Source organism: Salmo salar, chromosome 29 (assembly GCF_965601325.2).
Source record: "Salmo salar chromosome 29, fSalSal1, whole genome shotgun sequence".
Classification (NCBI taxonomy): Eukaryota; Metazoa; Chordata; class Actinopteri; order Salmoniformes; family Salmonidae; genus Salmo; species Salmo salar.
The window spans coordinates 22661668-22681360 of record NC_138319.1 but is presented as its reverse complement, the minus strand read 5'-3'; the positions used below and the strand labels follow the sequence as shown (position 1 = coordinate 22681360).

The following is a 19693-nucleotide window of genomic DNA, read 5'->3' as shown; positions in this document are numbered from 1 at the left end:
GGGGACTTTGCCCTGTGTAGGATACCCTCTTTCGGATGGGATATTAAATGGGTATCCTGACTCTCTGTGGTAACCATCTCTGTTCAATGCCTTTTCTCTCTCACTCCTATGTCCTATAACCTCTCCCTTTTATCCTCTCTCCCCCCTGCCCACTCACCCTATCTTTCTCTCTGTTTCTACCCTTTGCTCTCTCTATATTTATTTCTCTCTAATTTTTATCCTCCCTCACTCACTCTCTCCCCTTACTCACTCTCTCCTTCCCCTCTCCCCTCGCTCCCTCTCTCTTTCTCTCTCTCCGTCGCTCTCAGGGCTATGTTGTCAGGGTACGAGGGGGCTGGTCGTCTGAGAGGACGACCCCCAGCCAACCCCCTGGTAAAGAGAGAGCCCAGAGAGGAACCAGCCACAGCTCAGGGACAGAAGCTCCTCTCTCTGGGGAAGAGAGGCCTACCCAGCAGGTAAGATAAGATCCCTTTATTTGTAAATTGTACACAAGGTCCAAACGAAATGTGACTTCCGCTTTTAACCCAACCCCTCCGAAAGACAGACACACACTACCGGTCCAAAGTTTTAGAAAACCTACTCATTCAAGAGTTTTTCTTTATTTTTACTATTTTCTACATTGTAGAATAATAGTGAAGCCATCAAAACTATGAAATAACACATATGGAATGATGTAGTAACCAAAAAAGTGTTAAACAAATCAAAATATATATTATATTTGAGATTTTTCGAAGTGGCCAGCCTTTGCCTTGATGACAGCTTTGCACACTCTTGGCATTCTCTCAACCAGCTTCACCTGGAATGCTTTTACATTTACGTCATTTAGCAGACGCTCTTATCCAGAGTGACTTACAAATTGGTGCATTCACCTTATGATATCCAGTGGAACAACCACTTTACAATAGTACATCAATATCTTTTTTGGGGGGGAGGGTGGGGGGGGTTAGAAGGATTACTTAATCCTATCCCAGGTATTCCTTAAAGACGTGGGGTTTCAGGTATCCTAGGTGATTGACTCCGCTGTCCTGGCGTCGTGTGGGAGCTTGTTCCACAATTGGGGTGCCAGAGCAGCGAACAGGTTTGACTGGGCTGAGCGGGAACTGTGCTTCCGCAGAGGTAGGGAAGCGAGCAGGCCAGAGGTGGATGAACGCAGTGCCCTTCTTTGGGTATAAGGACTGATCAGAGCCTGAAGGTACGGAGGTGCCGTTCCCCTCACAGCTCCGTAGGCAAGCACCATGGTCTTGTAGCAGATGCGAGCTTCAACTGGAAGCCAGTGGAGTGTGCAGAGGAGCGGGGTGACGTGAGAGAACTTGGGAAGGTTGAACACCAGAGTTGTAGGGGTTTAATGGCACAGGCAGGGAGCCCCGCCAATAGCGAGTTGCAGTAATCCAGACGGGAGATGACAAGTTCCTGGATTAGGACCTGCGCCACTTCCTGTGTGAGGCAGGGTCGTACTCTGCGAATGTTGTGGAGCATGAACCTATAGGATCGGGTCACCGCCTTGATGTTAGCGGAGAACGACAGGGTGTTGTCCAGGTTCACACCAAGGCTCTTAGCACTCTGGGAGGAGGACACATTGGAGTTGTCAACCGTGATTGCGAGATCATGGAACGGGCAGTCCTTCCCCGGGAGGAAGAGCAGCTCCGTCTTGCCGAGGTTCAGCTTGAGGTGGTGATCCGTCATCCACACTGATCTGTCTGCCAGACATGCAGAGATGCGATTTGCCACCTGGTTATCAGAAGGGGGAAAGGAGAAGATTAATTGTGTGTCGTCTGCGTAGCAATGATAGGAGAGAGGATATGACAGAGTCAAGTGACTTGGTGTATAGCGAGAATAGGAGAGGGCCTAGAACTGAGCCCTGGGGGACACCAGTGGTGAGAGCACGTGGTGCGGAGACGGATTCTCGCCACGCCACCTGGTAGGAGCGACCTGTCAGGTAGGACGCAATCCAAGCGTGAGCCGTGCCGGAGATGCCTAACTCGGAGAGGGTGGAGAGGAGGATCTGATGGTTCACAGTATCAAAGGCAGCAGATAGGTCTAGAAGAATGAGAGCAGAGGAGAGAGAGTTAGCTTTAGCAGTGCGGTGAGCCTCCGTGACACAGAGAAGAGCAGTCTCAGTTGAATGACCAGTCTTGAAACCTGACTGATTTGGATCAAGAAGGTAATTCTGAGAGAGATGGCAAGAGAGCTGGCCAAGGACGGCACGCTCAAGAGTTTTGGAGAGAAAAGAAAGAAGGGATACTGGTCTGTAGTTGTTGACATCGGAGGGATCGAGTGTAGGTTTTTTGAGAAGGGGTGCAACTCTCGCTCTCTTGAAGACGGAAGGGACGTAGCCAGCGGTCAAGGATGAGTTGATGAGCGAGGTGAGGTAAGGGAGAAGGTCTCTGGAAATGGTCTGGAGAAGAGAGGAGGGGATAGGGTCAAGCGGGCAGATTGTTGGGCGGCCAGCCGTCACAAGTCGCAAGATTTCATCTGGAGAGAGAGGGGAGAAAGAGGTCAAAGCATAGGGTTGGGCAATGTGAGCAGGACCAACGGTGTCGTTTGACTTAACAAACGAGGATCGGATGTTGTCAACCTTCTTTTCAAAATGGTTGACAAAGTCATCCGCAGAAAGGGAGGAGGGGGAGGAGGATTCAGGAGGGCGGAGAAGGTGGCAAAGAGCTTCCTAGGGTTAGAGGCAGATGCTTGGAATTTAGAGTGGTAGAAAGTGGCTTTAGCAGCAGAAACAGAGGAAGAAAATGTGGAAAGGAGGGAGTGAAAAGATGCCAGGTCCGCAGAGAGGCTAGTTTTACTCCATTTCCGCTCGGCTGCCCGGAGCCCTGTTCTGTGAGCTCGCAATGAGTCGTCAAGCCACGGAGCAGGAGGGGAGGGCCGAGCCGGCCGGGAGGATAGGGGACATAGAGAGTCAAAGGATGCAGAAAGGGAGGAGAGGAGGGTTGAGGAGGCAGAATCAGGAGATTGGTTGGAGAAAGATTGAGCAGAGGGAAGAGATGATAGGATGGAAGAGGAGAGAGTAGCAGGAGAGAGAGAGCGAAGGTTGCGACGGTGCAATACCATCTGAGTAGGGGCAGAGTGAGTAGTGTTGGAGGAGAGGGAAAAGGATACAAGGTAGTGGTCGGAGACTTGGAGGGGAGTTGCAGTGAGATTAGTAGAAGAACAGCATCTAGTAAAGATGAGGTCAAGCGTATTGCCTGCCTTGTGCGTAGGGGGGGACGGTGAGAGGGTGAGGTCAAAAGAGGAGAGGAGTGGAAAGAAGGAGGCAGAGAGAAATGAGTCAAAGGTAGACGTAGGGAGGTTAAAGTCACCCAGAATTGTGAGGGGTGAGCCATCCTCAGGAAAGGAACTTATCAAGGCTTCAAGCTCATTGATGAACTCTCCAAGGGAACCTGGAGGGCGATAAATGATAAGGATGTTAAGCTTGAATGGGCTAGTGACTGTGACGGCATGGAATTCAAAGGAGGAGATGGACAGATGGGTTAGGGGAGAAAGAGAGAATGTCCAATTGGGAGAGATGAGGATTCCAGTTCCACCACCCTGCTGACCAGATGCTCTCGGGGTATGCGAGAACACGTGGTCAGACGAGGAGAGAGCAGTGGGAGTAGCAGTGTTTTCTGTGGTAATCCATGTTTCCGTCAGCGCCAAGAAGTCGAGGGACTGGAGGGTAGCATAGGCTGAGATGAACTCTGCCTTGTTGGCCGCAGACTGCCGGAGACCTGGAATTCCACATGGGTCGTGCGCGCTGGGACCGCCAGGTTAGAGTGGCAGCGGCCATGCGGTGTGAAGCGTTTGTGTGGCCTGCACAGAGAGGAGAGAACAGGGATAGACAGACACATAGTTGACAGGCTACAGGAAAGGCTACGCTACTGCAAAGGAGAATGGAATGAAAATTAACTAAACAACTGGGGAAGGGAAGCGAGAGAGCAGGGCCTCCCTCACTAACCATTCACTGAAACACTCAAATATAACATTTCCAACTTCCACTTTAGAAATTATAATTGATGTAAACTACAGTGGTTCAATGTTTCCAGGAATAGGCTCAAACTTGGTTTATTCAGCTAGATAATTTGGTACAGTATTCTTCCGTGAAACCCACCCAGTGCACCGTGTCATATGACGCTGTAGCTAACTAGCACGCTAGGATCCAATAACACACGGTTAGCACCAATACTTGGTTACAACAAACTACCAATGGATCATTCGTGTCCGTGTCTAGTTCCTTTCATAACGCAGAAGTAATTAAACATTGGCTAGCTTACACAGTCAGTCCTGCTAGCTACACAAGTGGACTACACAACTCGAAAGTTCAGAAAGTTAAGCTTACGTTGCAAAAATCTTATTGACTAAAAATGATACAGTACTGCTCGTTGCTAGAGTTGGCTAGCTAGCAGTGGCTGCGTTTACCTTTATCTTTTATCTTTGATACATAGACAACTATGTAGCTAGCTAACATTACACTAATCAAATCGTTCCGTTGTAATGTATTTCGTTTCTACAGTACTGCTAGTTGGTAAAGTTGTCTAGCTAGTAGTGGCTGTGGTGTTGTGGTGTTGACGCCGTTTGGAAAACGGCGCGAACGAACGAATACAGCTGGCTAGCTAACCTTGTTAGTTTCTCAAAGCTACACCTACACCTTTAGCTACACCTTTATCCTTGATGCAAAGACAACTATGTAGCTAGCTAACATTACAATAATCAAATCGTTCCGTTGTAATGTAATGAAATGTAATATTACCCGCGGAGCGAAGTACAGCACGACAACTCACTCCAGCATCCGGTCCAGGCATTTCCAACAGACTTGAAAGAGTTTCCACATGCTGAGGTTGTTGGCTGCTTTTCCTTCACTCTGCGGTTGGACTCATCCCAAACCATCTCAATTTGGTTGAGGTCAGATGATTGTGGAGGCCAGGTCATTTGATGCAGCACTCCATCACTTTCCTTCTTGGTAAAATAGCCCTTACACAGCCTGGAGGTGTGTTGGGTCATTGTCCTGTTGAAAAACAAGTGAAAGTCCCATTAAGCCCAAACCAGATGGGATGGCATATTTCTGCAGAATGCTGTGGTAGCCATGCTGGTTAAGTGTGCCTTGAATTCTAAATAAATCACTGACAGTGTCACCAGCAAAGTACCCCCACACCATAACACCACCTCCTACATGCTTTACGTTGGAAAAATACACATGCGGGGATCATCCGTTCACCCACACTGCGTTTCATAAAGACACGTGGTTGGAACCAAAAATCTCCAGACCAAAGGACAAATTTCCACCAGTCTAATGTTCATTGCTCGTTTTTTTTGGCTCAAGCAAGTCTCTTATTGGTGTCCTTTAAGGGAAAGGGGGATACCTAGTCAGTTGCACAACTGAATGCATTCAACTGAAATGTGTCTTCCACATTTAACCCAAACCCTCTGAATCAGAGAAGTGCGGGAGGCTGCCGTAATCGACATCCATATCTTCAGTAGTGGTTTCTTTGCAACAATTCAACCATGAAGGACTGATTCATACAGTCTCCTCTGAACAGTTGATGTTGATGTGTCTGTTACTTGAACTCAGAAGCATTTATTTGGGCTGCAATTTCTGAGGCTGGTAAACTCTAATGAACTTATTTATCCTCTGCAGCAGAGGTAACTCTGGGTCTTCCATTTCTGTGGCTGTCCTCATGAGAGCCAGTTTCATCATAGCGCTTGATGGTTTTTGCCACTGCACTTGAAGGAACTTTCAAAGTTCTTGACATGTCTTAAAGTTGCTGTTCATGCCATAATATGGACTTGGTCTTTTACCAAATAGGGCCATCTTCTGTATTCCACCCCTACCTTGTCACAACACAACTGATTGGCTCAAACGCATTAAGAAGGGAAGAAATTCCACAAATGTAACTTTTAACAAGGCATACCTGCCACACTGGGCACCCGAAGAGCTCTTGTTGTGGGGGGTTAAGTGCCTTGCTCAAGGGCACAACGGCAGACAATGGCATCTCATATTTGATACCAACAACCCTCTGGTTGCCAGTTCACTTCCTGGTAACTCCGGTGGCTGGCTCACCCCTCTAACTGCTAGGCTACCTGCCGCCCCAGTACATTATACACTATACCTCAGGCCATAAGGCCTTTTAATCGTTTTACACTACTGAGCCGTCCGAGCTGTACTGAGCTGACCTGGTAAGACATTCACCATAGTTGCTGGAACCATGCTGCAAAGGACAATGTGAAAGGAATATTACAAGTCAGCACTGTATGGTTCGGGTCAACAAAATAAGTGAAAATGTTTTTACTTTATTGCCGCACTCACAGCAGGTCAAGGCCGTGAGGCCTTCCTATCTCCCACTTACTATCACCACCATGCTGGGAGAATAGAAGAAATATATGTTTTATTGTCACATACACCGGATAGGTGCAGTGAAATGTGTTTTACAGGGTCAGCCATAGTAGTACAGTGCCCCTGGAGAAAATTAGGGTTAAATGCCTTGCTCAAAGGCACATCGACACATTTTTCACCTTGTCGGCTCGTGTATTTGAACCAGCGACCTTTCGCTTACTGGCCAAACACTCTAAGTACTAGGCTACCTGCTGCCGTAATATGACCTGTAATTGTGTGGAGGTGGGTAATGCAAATCTTTGGCTACCGTTTCACCACTCTGCATCATCAGATTAAACCGGTTTCTCTGGTGAACCATACAATAGCATTTGTTGACCATGCTGTTAGGATACGTGTGGCAGGTGATGTGTTTTTGAGTGAGAGGAGCTCATTGCTGAGCTCAATTTCTTGAAATGAAATCAGCATGCTTTCTTTTTGTTTTAAAATATTGCGAAGTAGTTCAGAAAGTGGCCTGGTTTCCCTAAAGCATCTTAATGCTCAATGGTTTTAAAAATAAACTTAACCTTTAGATGCTTTTGGGAAACCAGGCCCTGGTCATTTGTACTGTACATCTTCCAAACGGCAGCCATCTTGTCATAGAAAAACTCCTGAGAATTCCGAATCTTACTTTTTGTGAATTGGTTTCACCTCCAAGTCCAATTTCCTGTTCTGTCAATAATTTATAAAAGCGTTAGTCATCTCTTCATATAGCACCACCTGCATTTCCTCTCTCAGCGTCTCAGAGCTCTGTGTCACCGTCACAACTCTCTGTACTCTCTAACAGGGCGTTTTGAGACAGGCGCTTCCTCTGTCACCCGGCTCTTAGCGAGGCCCCCCTGGGGTTCCTCTCGGTCGGGTTGACATGGTGTTAATGCAAGGGCACTGATCCAGAACCGTCCCTGGGCCACGCTTGCTCTGTCTCTGTGGTTACTGTGTTTAGAGCACTGAGATGCAGTGCAGATCACAGAGACACGAGGCAGGAGATTACAAACACACGCGCGCGCACACACACACTCTCACCCATAACACTGGATTGATTCAATTGAATCTCCAATCTCCCTAAGCCCACAAAACCTATTTGAAAAGAACAGATCTCTACTGTATCTGCGGCATCGATTCAAGTCAAACCACATACTGCCACAATATATTTATAGCCACAGTCTGATTTATCACAACTTCAGCCATGAAATGGCTACAGATCCCTTCAAATTGTGTTTTAACCCCTATCATAACTCGGCCACTGTGATTTCATTTCCCCTGTCACCGTACTGTCACCGTACTGATGTCAACGACCCACACACCCACCCGTCCAAAGCTCATGGAAATACAAATGCTCTGTCATTAAAGAGCCATACTGTCGCAGATGGCTCCTGAGAGGGAGAGGCGGTTGAGAGAGGGAGAGACACGGTTGAGAGACACGGTTGAGAGAGGGAGAGACACGGTTGAGAGAGGGAGAGACACGGTTGAGAGACACGGTTGAGAGAGGGAGAGACGGTTGAGAGAGGGAGAGACGGTTGAGAGAGGGAGAGACACGGTTGAGAGAGGGAGAGAGACGGTTGAGAGAGGGAGAGAGACGGTTGAGAGAGGGAGAGAGACGGTTGAGAGAGGGAGAGAGACGGTTGAGAGAGGGAGAGACGCGGTTGAGAGAGGGAGAGAGGCGGTGGAGAGAGGCGGTGGAGAGAGGCGGTGGAGAGAGGCGGTGGAGAGAGGCGGTGGAGAGAGAGCGATGGAGAGAGACGGGAGAGAGGTGGTTGAGAAGGAGAGATGGGGGAGAGAGAGCGATGGAGAGAGACGTGAGAGAGGCGGTTGAGAAGGAGAGATGGGGGGGAGCGATGGAGAGAGAGCGATGGGGAGAGATGGGGGGAGCGATGGAGAGAGAGAGACGGGGAGAGAAACAGAGAGAGTGTAGTGTGTGTGTACAGTAATGCCTTATAGAGCGAGCAGATTAGAAAACCCTGCATCCCAGTGTGATTGATATTGAATTTGTTTTCCCTCATACGGCCCGCTCTAGCCAGGTTCTCCTGTGTGTACGTTTACGATGAGGAGCTGATTATTAAACCCTGTGAAAGATTACCGCATGCCTTGAACATTATGTAAGGCTGCTGTTATATAAAAAATTAAAATTAAAAAAGTGTCACACAAGCCTAAAATTAGGAACAGTAACCTGACATAACCATCGTGGTTGATCTGGCTATATTTTACCGAAATACATTGGAGCTTGTTATGTAAGATATTTGTATCAATATTTCCTGATCTGGAATTCCTCCCTCAAGATGCAGTGAAAATAAAACCCAGTATTGCGTTATTCTCTACTCCATTGTTTGAGTGCAGCAATGCAGCAGAGATTTACACTACCGTTGAAAAGTTTGGAGTCACTTAGAAATGTCCTTGTTTTTGAAAGAAAAGCAACAACAAAAAAAGTCCATTAAAATAACCACAAATTGGTCAGAAATACAGTGTGGACATTGTTATCGTTGTAAATGACTATTGTAGCTGGAAATGATTTTTTTTATGGAATATCTATATCGGCGTACAGAGGCCCATTATCAGCAACCATCACTCCTGTTTTCCAGTGTTAGCTAATCCAAGTTTATAATTTTAAAAGGCTAATTGATCATTCGAAAACCCTTTTGCAATTATGTTAGCACAGCTGAAAACTATTGTGCTGATTTAAAGATCCAATAAAACTGGCCTTTAGAGTAGTTGAGTATCTGGAGCATCAGCATTTGTGGGTTTGTTTACAGGCTCAAAATGGCCAGAAACAAAGCACGTTCTTCTGAAACTCGTCAGTCTATTCTTGTTCTGAGAAATTAAGGCTATTCCATGCGAGAAATTGCCAAGAAACTGAAGATCTCGTACAACGCTGTGTACTACTCCCTTCAGAGAACAGAGCAAACTGGCTCTAACCAGAATAGAAAGAGGAGTGGGAGGCCCCGGTGCACAACTGAGCAAGAGGACAAGTACATTAGAGTGTCTAGTTTGAGAAACAGACACCTCACAAGTCCTCAACTGGCAGCTTCATTAAATAGTACCCGCAAAACACCAGTCTCAACCTCAACAGTGAAGAGGCGACTCCGGGATGCTGGCCTTCTAGGCAGAGTTCATCTGTTCAGTGTCTGTGTTCTTTTGCCCATCTTAATATTTTCTTTTTATTGGCCAGTCTGAGAGATGGCTTTTTCTTTGCAACTCTGCCTAGAAGGCCAGCGTCCCAGAGTCGCCTCTTCACTGTTGACGTTGAGACTCATTAATCATTCAATGTTTGTCGGCTTGACTTTCAATCGGGGAGACAAGACCCCTTGAGAGTTTTGAAATAATGAACTTGATACTCTTTGAGCTGGTTTGTGTATTATGAAACATCAACAGCGTATTCCTCTGAGATAGCTTTGGCTTCAACTTGGCTGATCCTCAAGGTTATTTCTGTCTGTGGCCAGTCTTGGAAATACTGACAGGACTTTTCCATGGGAACTTCCTTTAGTGCCTCAATTTATTTATCTCCTATTCACTGTCGCAATCAATTCAAAAGCACGGCTTTCCCTGTACACAATGTATGTAGTGTCATAGTCTGAAGTAGACCTGTACTGTATGTGCTGTAGCCAACTCTTCTGTCAGAGTATGGCATGACATACTGCACACTAATTACAAAGCGTTTCTACTGGACATTTTAAAGTTAGAACACTCTAAAATCAACTGTAACACAAGCATATGACATTTTAGCACATATTTGAATAAAATGGCCAACTCAAAAGGTTAGTTCTTACTGTGGGGAATTTAAGGCTATAACACTCTCTAAAGTCTATTATAACATAAATATGTCCTTTTGGTTTTTTCATTTTCACTATATCACTGGAATATTGAAGCTGTAAATCCCGTACTTCCCATTTACAACGATAGAAGAGTTTGCTATAGCTAATGCAGGATGGGAAGTTTACTGTAGTCTGAAGGTCTGAATTAAAAGTGTATCATTTCACTGGTTCTCAATAGTTTGCGCTAGAAATGTTTGACTGGACATTTAAAAAAAATAAAAATTATTGATATGATTTATTTAAGTGTCATACACCTACCGGTGCCCAGCCCACATGGGCTTACAAGACACTAGTAAACACAGTAACATTTTCCTTGTACTCAACAAAATAACATTTAACAAATGATATCCAGTTGAAGTTGGAAGTTAACATACACTTAGGTTGAAGTCATTAAAACTCGTTTTTCAACCACTCCACAAATGTCTTGTAAACAAAATATAGTTTTGGCAAGTCGCTTAGGACATCTACTTTGTGCATGACACAAGTCATTTTTCCAACAATTGTTTACAGACAGATTTTTTCACTTATATTTTTCACTGTATCACAATTCCAGTGGGTCAGAAGTTTACATACACTAAGTTGACTGTGCCTTTAAACAGCTTGGAAAATTCCAGAACATGATGTCATGGCGTTAGATAGGCTAATTGACATCATTTGATTCAGTTGGAGGTGTACCTGTGGATGCATTTCAAGGCCTACCTTCAAACTCAGGGCCTCTTTGCTTGACATCATGGGAAAATCAAAATAAATCAGAAAAGTTGTAGACTTCCACAAGTCTGGTTCATCCTTGGGAGGAATTTCCAAATGCCTGAAGGTACCACGTTCATCTGTACAAACAATAGTACACAAGTATAAACACCATGGGTCCATGTAGCCGTCATACCGCTCAGGAAGGAGACGTGTTCTGTCTCCTAGAGATGAATGTACTTTGGTGCGAAAAGTGCAAATCAATCCCAGAACAACAGCAAAGGAACTTGTGAAGATGCTGGCGGAAACGGGTACAAAAGTATCTCACTGGTCACCATAGCAGCACCCACACGTAGCACGCACTCTAGCAGGTATATTTCACTGGTCACCTACAAAGCCAATTCTTGCTTTGGCATCCTTTCCTTCCAGTTCTCTGCAGCCAATGACTGGAACGAACTGCACAAATCTCTGAAGCTGGAGATTCATATCTCCTTCACTAACTTTAAGCACCAGCTGTCACAGCACATCACAGTAAATAGCCCATCCAACTACCTCATCCCCAAACTGTTATTTATTTATTTTGCTTCTTTGCACCCCTCTACTTGCACATTCATCTTCTGCACATCTATCACTCCAGTGTTTAATTGCTATATTGTAATTATTTCGTCACTATGGCCTATTTATTGCCTTACCTCCCTTATCCTACCTCATTTGCACACACTGTATATAGACTTTTTCTATTGTATTATTGACTGTATGTTTGTTTATTCCATGTGTAACTCCGTATTTGGCTAAGGTGTATGTAAACCTCCGACTTAAACTGTACATACAATAATCATGGCAAGTACAGATACCATCTCGCCACATGTTTACATAGTAGATAGAATTCCAACTGTTCTTGTTCCCCTCATCAGTCACTATATTCTCTCTAATGGTAGGGCCTAGCATTTCCGTATCTGTGTGGATGGGATTTCCATTGTGCAGTAGATTTGATTGGGGATTCAGGTATGGTCTCTGACTGCTTAGACCTCTGTCAATATCTTCCTATAGAGGTAGCATCATCCAGGAGGAAGGGCATAGGCTCACTATAGTCTCCTTTAAATCCCTGTCTGATAGAACATGACACTGAGAGGACTTCTCCCAAATGGAGCAGACAGGTGTTATGCCTTTGGAGGAGACGCATTAAAAGTTGTGCTGCCGTAGAATTACTTCTGTAGGACATCCATTCCCATTTAAGTCAATGTAATTTATGTATATAGCCATGTCCTTTCTAGTTATGCTACTCTAATGGACTGAGCTCAACTGTTCCCCCAGGCATATTCGGGACATGCATTAATTTCATTGCCTCTAAGCACGTACTAGAAGATGTCTCGCAGCTATTACAAGAAGAATTCTTTAGCCATCCATATTACCATAGCCATAACTTTTTAAAACCTGCATTGCCAAAGTATTGTGCACTGCTGTAGTTTGTCCCCATAGACACCTGGTCCAGGTCATTTAGAATACGTTTTGGGGTTTTATATTTCTCAGCTCTTTATTATTTTATTTGTTAAGCACTTTGAAATGCATCCCTTGTAAGAGATTTTTCTCTATAAATAATGTTTGATTGATTTGATTTTCTCATAGAGAACACAGTCCCACTTTAAATGAGGTGCAACTTATAAAGGCTTCATAAGCCCTACATAAATGCCCCACAAATCATCTATAATCTTATGTCATACTCTATAAATGATGTTCAAGAATACATAGTGTTTTATGTCACGTTTGGCAAATCACCCTACAGTGGTAATGGTTGTCATCCTTTATACACCATTTATAAAGTATCGGATACGCTTATAGATGATTTATGAAGCCTTTTATGTAGTGTTTATGAAGCCGTTATGTAGTGCTTATGAAGCCTTTTATGTATGCTATATAAAGCCTTTATAAGTTGTAAAATCTGTTGTTTTACCTTCATGGTTGGATCAGGTGTGGCTCTATGGTGTTTCTCCTACGGTCTTCTTTACTGTCAACAGAGACTGCCCTGCCAACCTGCATCACAGTCCCCCTTTCAGCTAGCACCCAATCACTGTGGACATGCTATCATAAATACTATCCACAGAGCTATCATTACTGTATCCTCAGCACTGGTGTTTTTCTCTGCCAAGAGCACATGGCCCATCGATGTACAGCAGTTTGTAAGATGGTACAATGATGTGAATGCTATAAAGTAGATGCGTATGTGTGCTTTATAATAGGATATATTTTTATACCATGACGATATATAGATTTTATGTAAGCCATCTCAGGTTTATTTTTGCTCCGTTGTTAGGACTTAAAAGCAGTTCCACCTCAATGCTTGTTTGCTTGGTAATCTTCTGGCCCCAATAGTGAATCGCTTTCTCGCTGTAAGATCATCTCTGTCTCTTTCTTTCTTTCTTTCTTTATCTCCTCAGGCTCTCCCAGTCAACAAAATATCTGCGAGTCAAAGAGGAGGAGGAAGAGATTGACCTGAATAGCATGATCACAGGTAATGGAAACAGCTGGGGTAGATGGTTCAAAGGTTGTCGTTAATGGTATTATTGACATCCTGGATGCTTTCCCTCGCTCTGCTTGCTCTTTGGAGTGTCGTATATTATCAGGGCTGGAGATACTACATTACCTCCAGTCATTTCCCCCTGTACCTTCTGGCAGCCGGCACCCCAAGTGACTCAAGGCAACGAGAGCATAGACCTATGTTCCTGTGGCACCCTTTTAGTTGTTTTTCCATAGTGTGGAGGGAGAGAGAGAGAGACAGAGAGAGAGAGACTCATTGTTGCCTGGCCACTAAACACTCACTAATGATGACACTGTAATGCCCTTTTATAGTCGAGTCTCCTCACCCAAAGCTATTCAGCTAGTGACAGGTTTTTATTTTTAAATTGTGTAAGTGGCTTGCCGGCTGCTTAGCATCTGACAGGTAGTTACTCTCCACGAAGATGGCTGGTTGCGTGAGCGAGCAATCACTGGAGAGTTGGATACCCAATTTCACCTGAGGTAATTGATGTCAATCACGGTTGTTACTGGGGTGATTTCTCTGTGAAATTGGGCGTTTAAGTAGCAAGGAAGTATTAGTCCTAAGTCACTGGATCGCCTGGCCTCGTAGTCACTCATTTTGATTACTGTGAGCACAGGTGTAATGGAGTTTTGAGACTGGTTCAAAACTTAAAGGGAAAAAACACATCTTTTAGTTTAGTTTTTCTTTTCACTACATTGGCGAGGCCCAATAACATCTAGATTCCTCTATCTATTCGGATAGCTGCATTGATTGCTATGATTTGGTTGGTGGTTTCCATGGCAACCTGTCCCAGTCAGCAGGAGAGAGGTGGGGGGGCACAGGGAGTGTGTGTGTGCGCTCGCGTGTGTATTTTTTCCGTTAAGCTGTCAGTTTCTCCCAAGGAAAAAGAGACAAGACATAGTCTGGAAGGAGCCCTGTTTCGTATCCTTTCAGGCCGAGTGCATTTCACCGGCTGTGTATCGGAGTGAATAACTAATTTTAGCTCCACTACCCGCGACGACAGCTCTTCCTACTCCGTGAGGACGATAAGAGGAGGTGAAAGAGCTCTAGTTGTGACGACAGAACGCATTACTGCTACAGCCGGAGTAGCCAGCCAGGCAGGCCAAACACACACACACACACACACACACACACAAACACATACTTGTGCACACAAACCATACCACACTCGCCTTACCTCCAGGCCACAAGGACCCAATTGCTTCTGCCATGAGTTTGTTCTCTGCTGCCTCAACGAACTAACCAAACTGATCCATACTCTACTGTGAAGGATGATTCTGGGACCTGGATTTCATTCAGTACATTCTGTACCGGCAATGTGATAAGATAGTTAGAGAACACCACACAATGAGAAATTAAACTGAAGAACACTCAAGAATCTCATTCTTCTCACTCCCCGCAGGAATGTCCATTCTTGTCATTCCTTTCCTCCTTTGTTTTGTGGGACTTTTTCGGTAACTGTGGGATGGCAAGTGATCAGAAGAGACTTGCTGGGTCACCCCACCCATGGACTCCCTTACAGCTGAAATCCCTTCTGAAAGGGACAGATGAGAGAGAGATTCTCCTCTTTTCTATCCCTTCTCTCCTCCGTCCTGTCCTCTTCTCTCCTTTTTCCTTACCTCTTTCTTCTTTCCTCTCCTCCATCCTCTCCTCTATCTTCTTGGTACAGGAAAAGACAGTCCACCCATGGCCCTGGCTACAGCATACTTTTCACACTGGACTTTTTGTAGTTATAACCAATATTGTTGTTATAGCATATAGTTATTACTCACTATGAGTTTATATGGTAGTTATACTATAGTTTAAACAGTTGTGTATGTGGTACTGCAATGCTCATTACTGAGCTGTAGTTTACATTTCTTGTCCCACACTAGCAGATAATCATATTCTGGTTTTGATTGATTCATAACTGTCGTAGAGTTGAATACACTTCGGAATGTCAGGACAATCCATCTCTATGAACAATGTTAATTATGTTAATGTACTGAATGATTGTGTTGGTGAGAATGATCTGATTACAATATCATCCATTGAAGATCTTGACTCATGACTTGCATTCCCATATACACACACACACACACACACACACACACACACACACACACACACACACACACACACACACACACACACACACACACAGTTGAAGTAGGAAGTTTACATGCACTTAGGTTGGAGTCATTAAAACTTGTTTTTCAACCACTCCACAAATTTCTTGTTAACAAACTATAGTTTTGGCAAGTCGGTTAGGACATCTACTTTGTGCATGACATAAGTCATTTTTCCAGCAATTGTTTACAGGCAGATTATTTCACTTATAATTCACTGTATCACAATTCCAGTGGGTCAGAAGTTTACATACACTAAGTTGACTGTGCCTTTCAACAGCTTGGAAAATTCCAGAAAATTATGTCATGGCTTTAGAAGCTTCTGATAGGCTGATTGAAATAATTTGAGTCAATTGGAGGTGTACCTGTGGATGAATTTCAAGGCCTACCTTCAAACTCAGTACCTCTTTGCTTGACATCATGGGAAAATTAAAAGAAATCAGCCAAGACCTCAGAATTTTTTTTTGTAGACCTCCACAATTCTGGTTCATCCTTGGGAGCAATTTCCAAAAGAAGAATAGGTACCACGTTCATCTGTACAAACAATAGTACGCAAGTATAAACACCATGGGACCACGCAGCCGTCATACCGCTCAGGAAGGAGATGCGTTCTGTCTCTTAGAGATGAACGTACTTTGGTGCGTTCATCTTTTTTATTTTGTATACATTTGCAAACATTTCTAAAAACCAGGTTTTGCTTTGTCATTTTGCGGTATTATGTATAGATTGATGAGAAGAAGGAAAAAAAACGTTTTAATCAATTTCAGAATAAGGCTGTAACGTAACAAAATATGGAAAAAGTCAAGGGGTCTGAATACTTTCTGAATGCACTGTATATACACATCTTTTTAAAATATATATTCCTTTATTATTTTTCACTAACCCTCCTCTAATTGGAGTAAACTAATGAACAAAAACGCTCTACTTCCAGCTCATACATAGTATATCAATTGTACAGACACAATCTATTTTACATTGGTTAACTTTTGTTTGTTTTTAGTTCTATCCTTCCACTACTCTCAACTTCTCCCATCTATTTCTGAAGACCATCCAGTTTGATTTCTATTTGCCATATATTTTTAACAGTGATGTTTCACAAAAGTTCAGAACATATTAAAAAAGAATGTGTCTTTCATGTGTCTGATTGGGCCTTCCACACATGCGGAATGACACAGCACTCTATCACGCTCACTACTCTACACTATTTTGAAGATTCTTTCTTTCTTTTTCTCCACCCACTCGTGAAGAGCAAGTCGTCTCTCAGTCTCCTAACTGTGCAGGGAAACAGATGGTCCCTATCTGACACTCGCTGGGGAGAGAGCCACCCCATACACAATCATTTTCTAGCGCGCCAGTGGCCCCCACCTCCTGTGGCCTGCTCACATTTCCCTGCTGCTGTTCAATATGGGCTAATGCTGCTGGTATCCTCAATGCCTAGTCTCACATGAAAAGTATCTGGGACTCTTTGTTTACATACCAAGCTGATTTGCAACAGTGGAGGCCTTTGCTATTGTTGAGCTTCTGAGGGAGTTGGAATTTCAGGGTTGAGGTGAAATCCATGTCTGAAGGGATGTTTTGGTTGGCATAGTGCTAGTTAGGGCTGTCCCCGGAAAAAAAATAAAAAAAATGGTGGACAACAAAGATTCGTCCTCTTCAATCGATTGGTCGAAATGTTTAAAAGTATTTTTCCATATATAGACAGACACACTGTGTTTGAATAAAATAAACTACATATGCACTGAGCTTGTCTGATGCTTTAAGCACACTGTTTGATTAAATAATTAAGACACACAAATAACAGAAGAAAGAGCCCGATGGTCACACTGTGTTGAAAGGAATGACAGCGAGTACCTGTGTGACTGGCGCACGTTGTCTCGCTGTCCTCCCTACTGCAGCGAAATTGCACCACAGCACAGCGAGTGTTTATTGTGCTGTCCGTGCTGAAGCTGCAAAATCATTTCAGCCATTTGGTTTCTTACTTGTTGCTGTCTGAAAAGTTCTGTTACCGTAATCCCTAATTTGTTTAGGAAAAACATTCACTATTCCCTTAATCCTTGCTCTCTTTACGTGACACATCTCATGCATGTGACCAATAGGGCCTGAGCTATAGCCTATCATAATCACATCAATAAATTGGTTATAACAAACTCCCAACACAGTAACACGTGACAGAAAAGTGGATGCGGAGGACGTGAAAAAGAAACTGGAAATGGGTGAACGTTTACTGGTTGCTCAGCAGGGAAAGGGGAAGTCAGATCTGTGGAAGACATTTGACTTAGTTGTGGAAACTACTGGAGATCCAGAAAAAGAAGGGTATAGGAGCAAGTGTTGAGTGAGTATTATGTGTGCCAAACAGTTGCTGTTAGATTACAATATTTATATTTTTTCTGACCATTTGGAACAGTGTAAACAACACTAAATAAGTGTACCATAGTCTGTTCTAATACAAAAATATATATAAAGCCTTTATTACAGCAAACTAAAAACAGTTGCATGCATTCGTGAATTGCGGTTTATTTATTATTTAGGCTAATTATTCGAAGCTCCCTTATTTAATTTTCAACCTTTAATGCTTGATTGTATTTTAAAGCATGAATGTCTCGTATGCTGTGTGATGGCAGTAGTGATGACAGTAGCCTATATATTGAAATATAGGCCTAAGTAAGTAAGTTACGGTAATAAGACTAAACAGGATGTGCTCTTAGGCCTACAGCTCGATGGTGGTTATACAAGGCTATTATACAAAGCCTACTAATGATAATAACTACATGACTTATTATTATTATTATTATTATTATAATGATGATGATCATAATAATAATTGTAATAATAACTATAAGACGATAAAGAAAAAGTAGGGTGTAGGAGCGAGAGCTGTGTGCATATTATGTGTGACAAAGAGGTGCTGTTAGATTACAGTATTATTTTTCTGTCTGTTTGGAACAGTGTAAACAACACTAAATCAATTATAAGTAATACCAGTCTGTTCTAACCCCAAAAATTGTAAAGCCTTTATTACAGCATAGCAAAGATTAAAAACATCCGAATCTGTGAAATTGCTTTATCCAACATTTTGCCGTTGCATGAGGCTTGGTGCTCATGGAATCAGTAGACTATTAAATAAACACTCAAACAGGCAACAGAAGCAAAATCTGTCTTATTTTTGTTGATATATATGGTTGATTCATAAAGCTAGGCACATCTTAACAGTTAGGCTATTGATTATAGACATAATTAAGTTGGGGGTTTCCTCTCTCCTCAATATTCTTAGACAATAAGGCTAACATGCTGACCACACCGCTCGCGCACATGTTTATTTTTGTCCACCCACACTAGACGCAATCAGGACATGCAGGTTGAAATATCAAAACAAACTATTCATTTGGGGACAGGTCGAAAAGCATTAAACATTTATGGCAATTTAGCCAGCTAGCTTGCTGTTGCTAGCTAATTTGTCCTGGGATATTAACATTGGGTTGTTATTTTACCTGAAATGCACGATGTCCTCTACTCCGACAATCCACAGATAAATGGGTAAACCGAGTTTGTTTCTAGTAATCTCTCCTCCTTCAGGCTTCTTCTTTGGATTTTATATAGCGGTTGGCAACCAACTTTAAGGTGCATTACCAATACCAACTGGCCTGGAGTTACTTTCAATCACCCACATGGGTATATGCTCCTACAAACCAATGAGGAGATGGCACGTGGGTATATGCTCCTCAAAACCATTGAGGAGATGGGAGAGGCAGGACTTGCAGCGTGTCAAGGGTCACAAATAGAACCAAGTTCTATTTTAGCGCCTGGCTACGCAGACGCTTATTGGCGTGCGCAATGATTGAATAACATGTATGTGTACATTTATTTTGCATCGCACGTGAAGCGAGCGGTGTGGTCAGCATGTAAGGCAAGGACTGTTTCCTCGTCTGCTGCTGCTGCCTCCGCTGGATTGGTCTCATTCCCAATATGTTGGTTAACTTTGCTATTATGCACACATCAACATAGGGAAAGGCGGCAGTTCTACGGCGCACTGAAGATTGTTTCAGAACAGCGGACAGCGACCGTATCCAATGCGGGAAAAAGCGCATTTGTTAGAATATTAGATGTATTATGTTTACATAATATAACCATATACAATGTCAGTATCACATGTCTTACAGTGATGGACAGTGCCATTCCCGTAGCCTCCGCAATGGATTAGTCCACAGAG

General features: G+C 43.5%; 1 protein-coding gene across 8 annotated transcripts in view; it reads left to right on the top strand.

The window, feature by feature from the left end:
• LOC106590345 (lethal(3)malignant brain tumor-like protein 4) overlaps positions 1 to 19693 on the top strand; it is a 143074-nt gene that overhangs the window by 71319 nt on the left and 52062 nt on the right. For all 8 annotated transcript variants that reach the window (XM_014181266.3, XM_014181265.3, XM_045710681.2 and 5 more), the window contains 2 exons: positions 309 to 455; positions 13278 to 13351. In XM_014181266.3, the coding sequence (XP_014036741.3) occupies positions 309 to 455; positions 13278 to 13351 (221 nt within the window). The remainder of the gene's footprint in view (positions 1 to 308; positions 456 to 13277; positions 13352 to 19693) is intronic.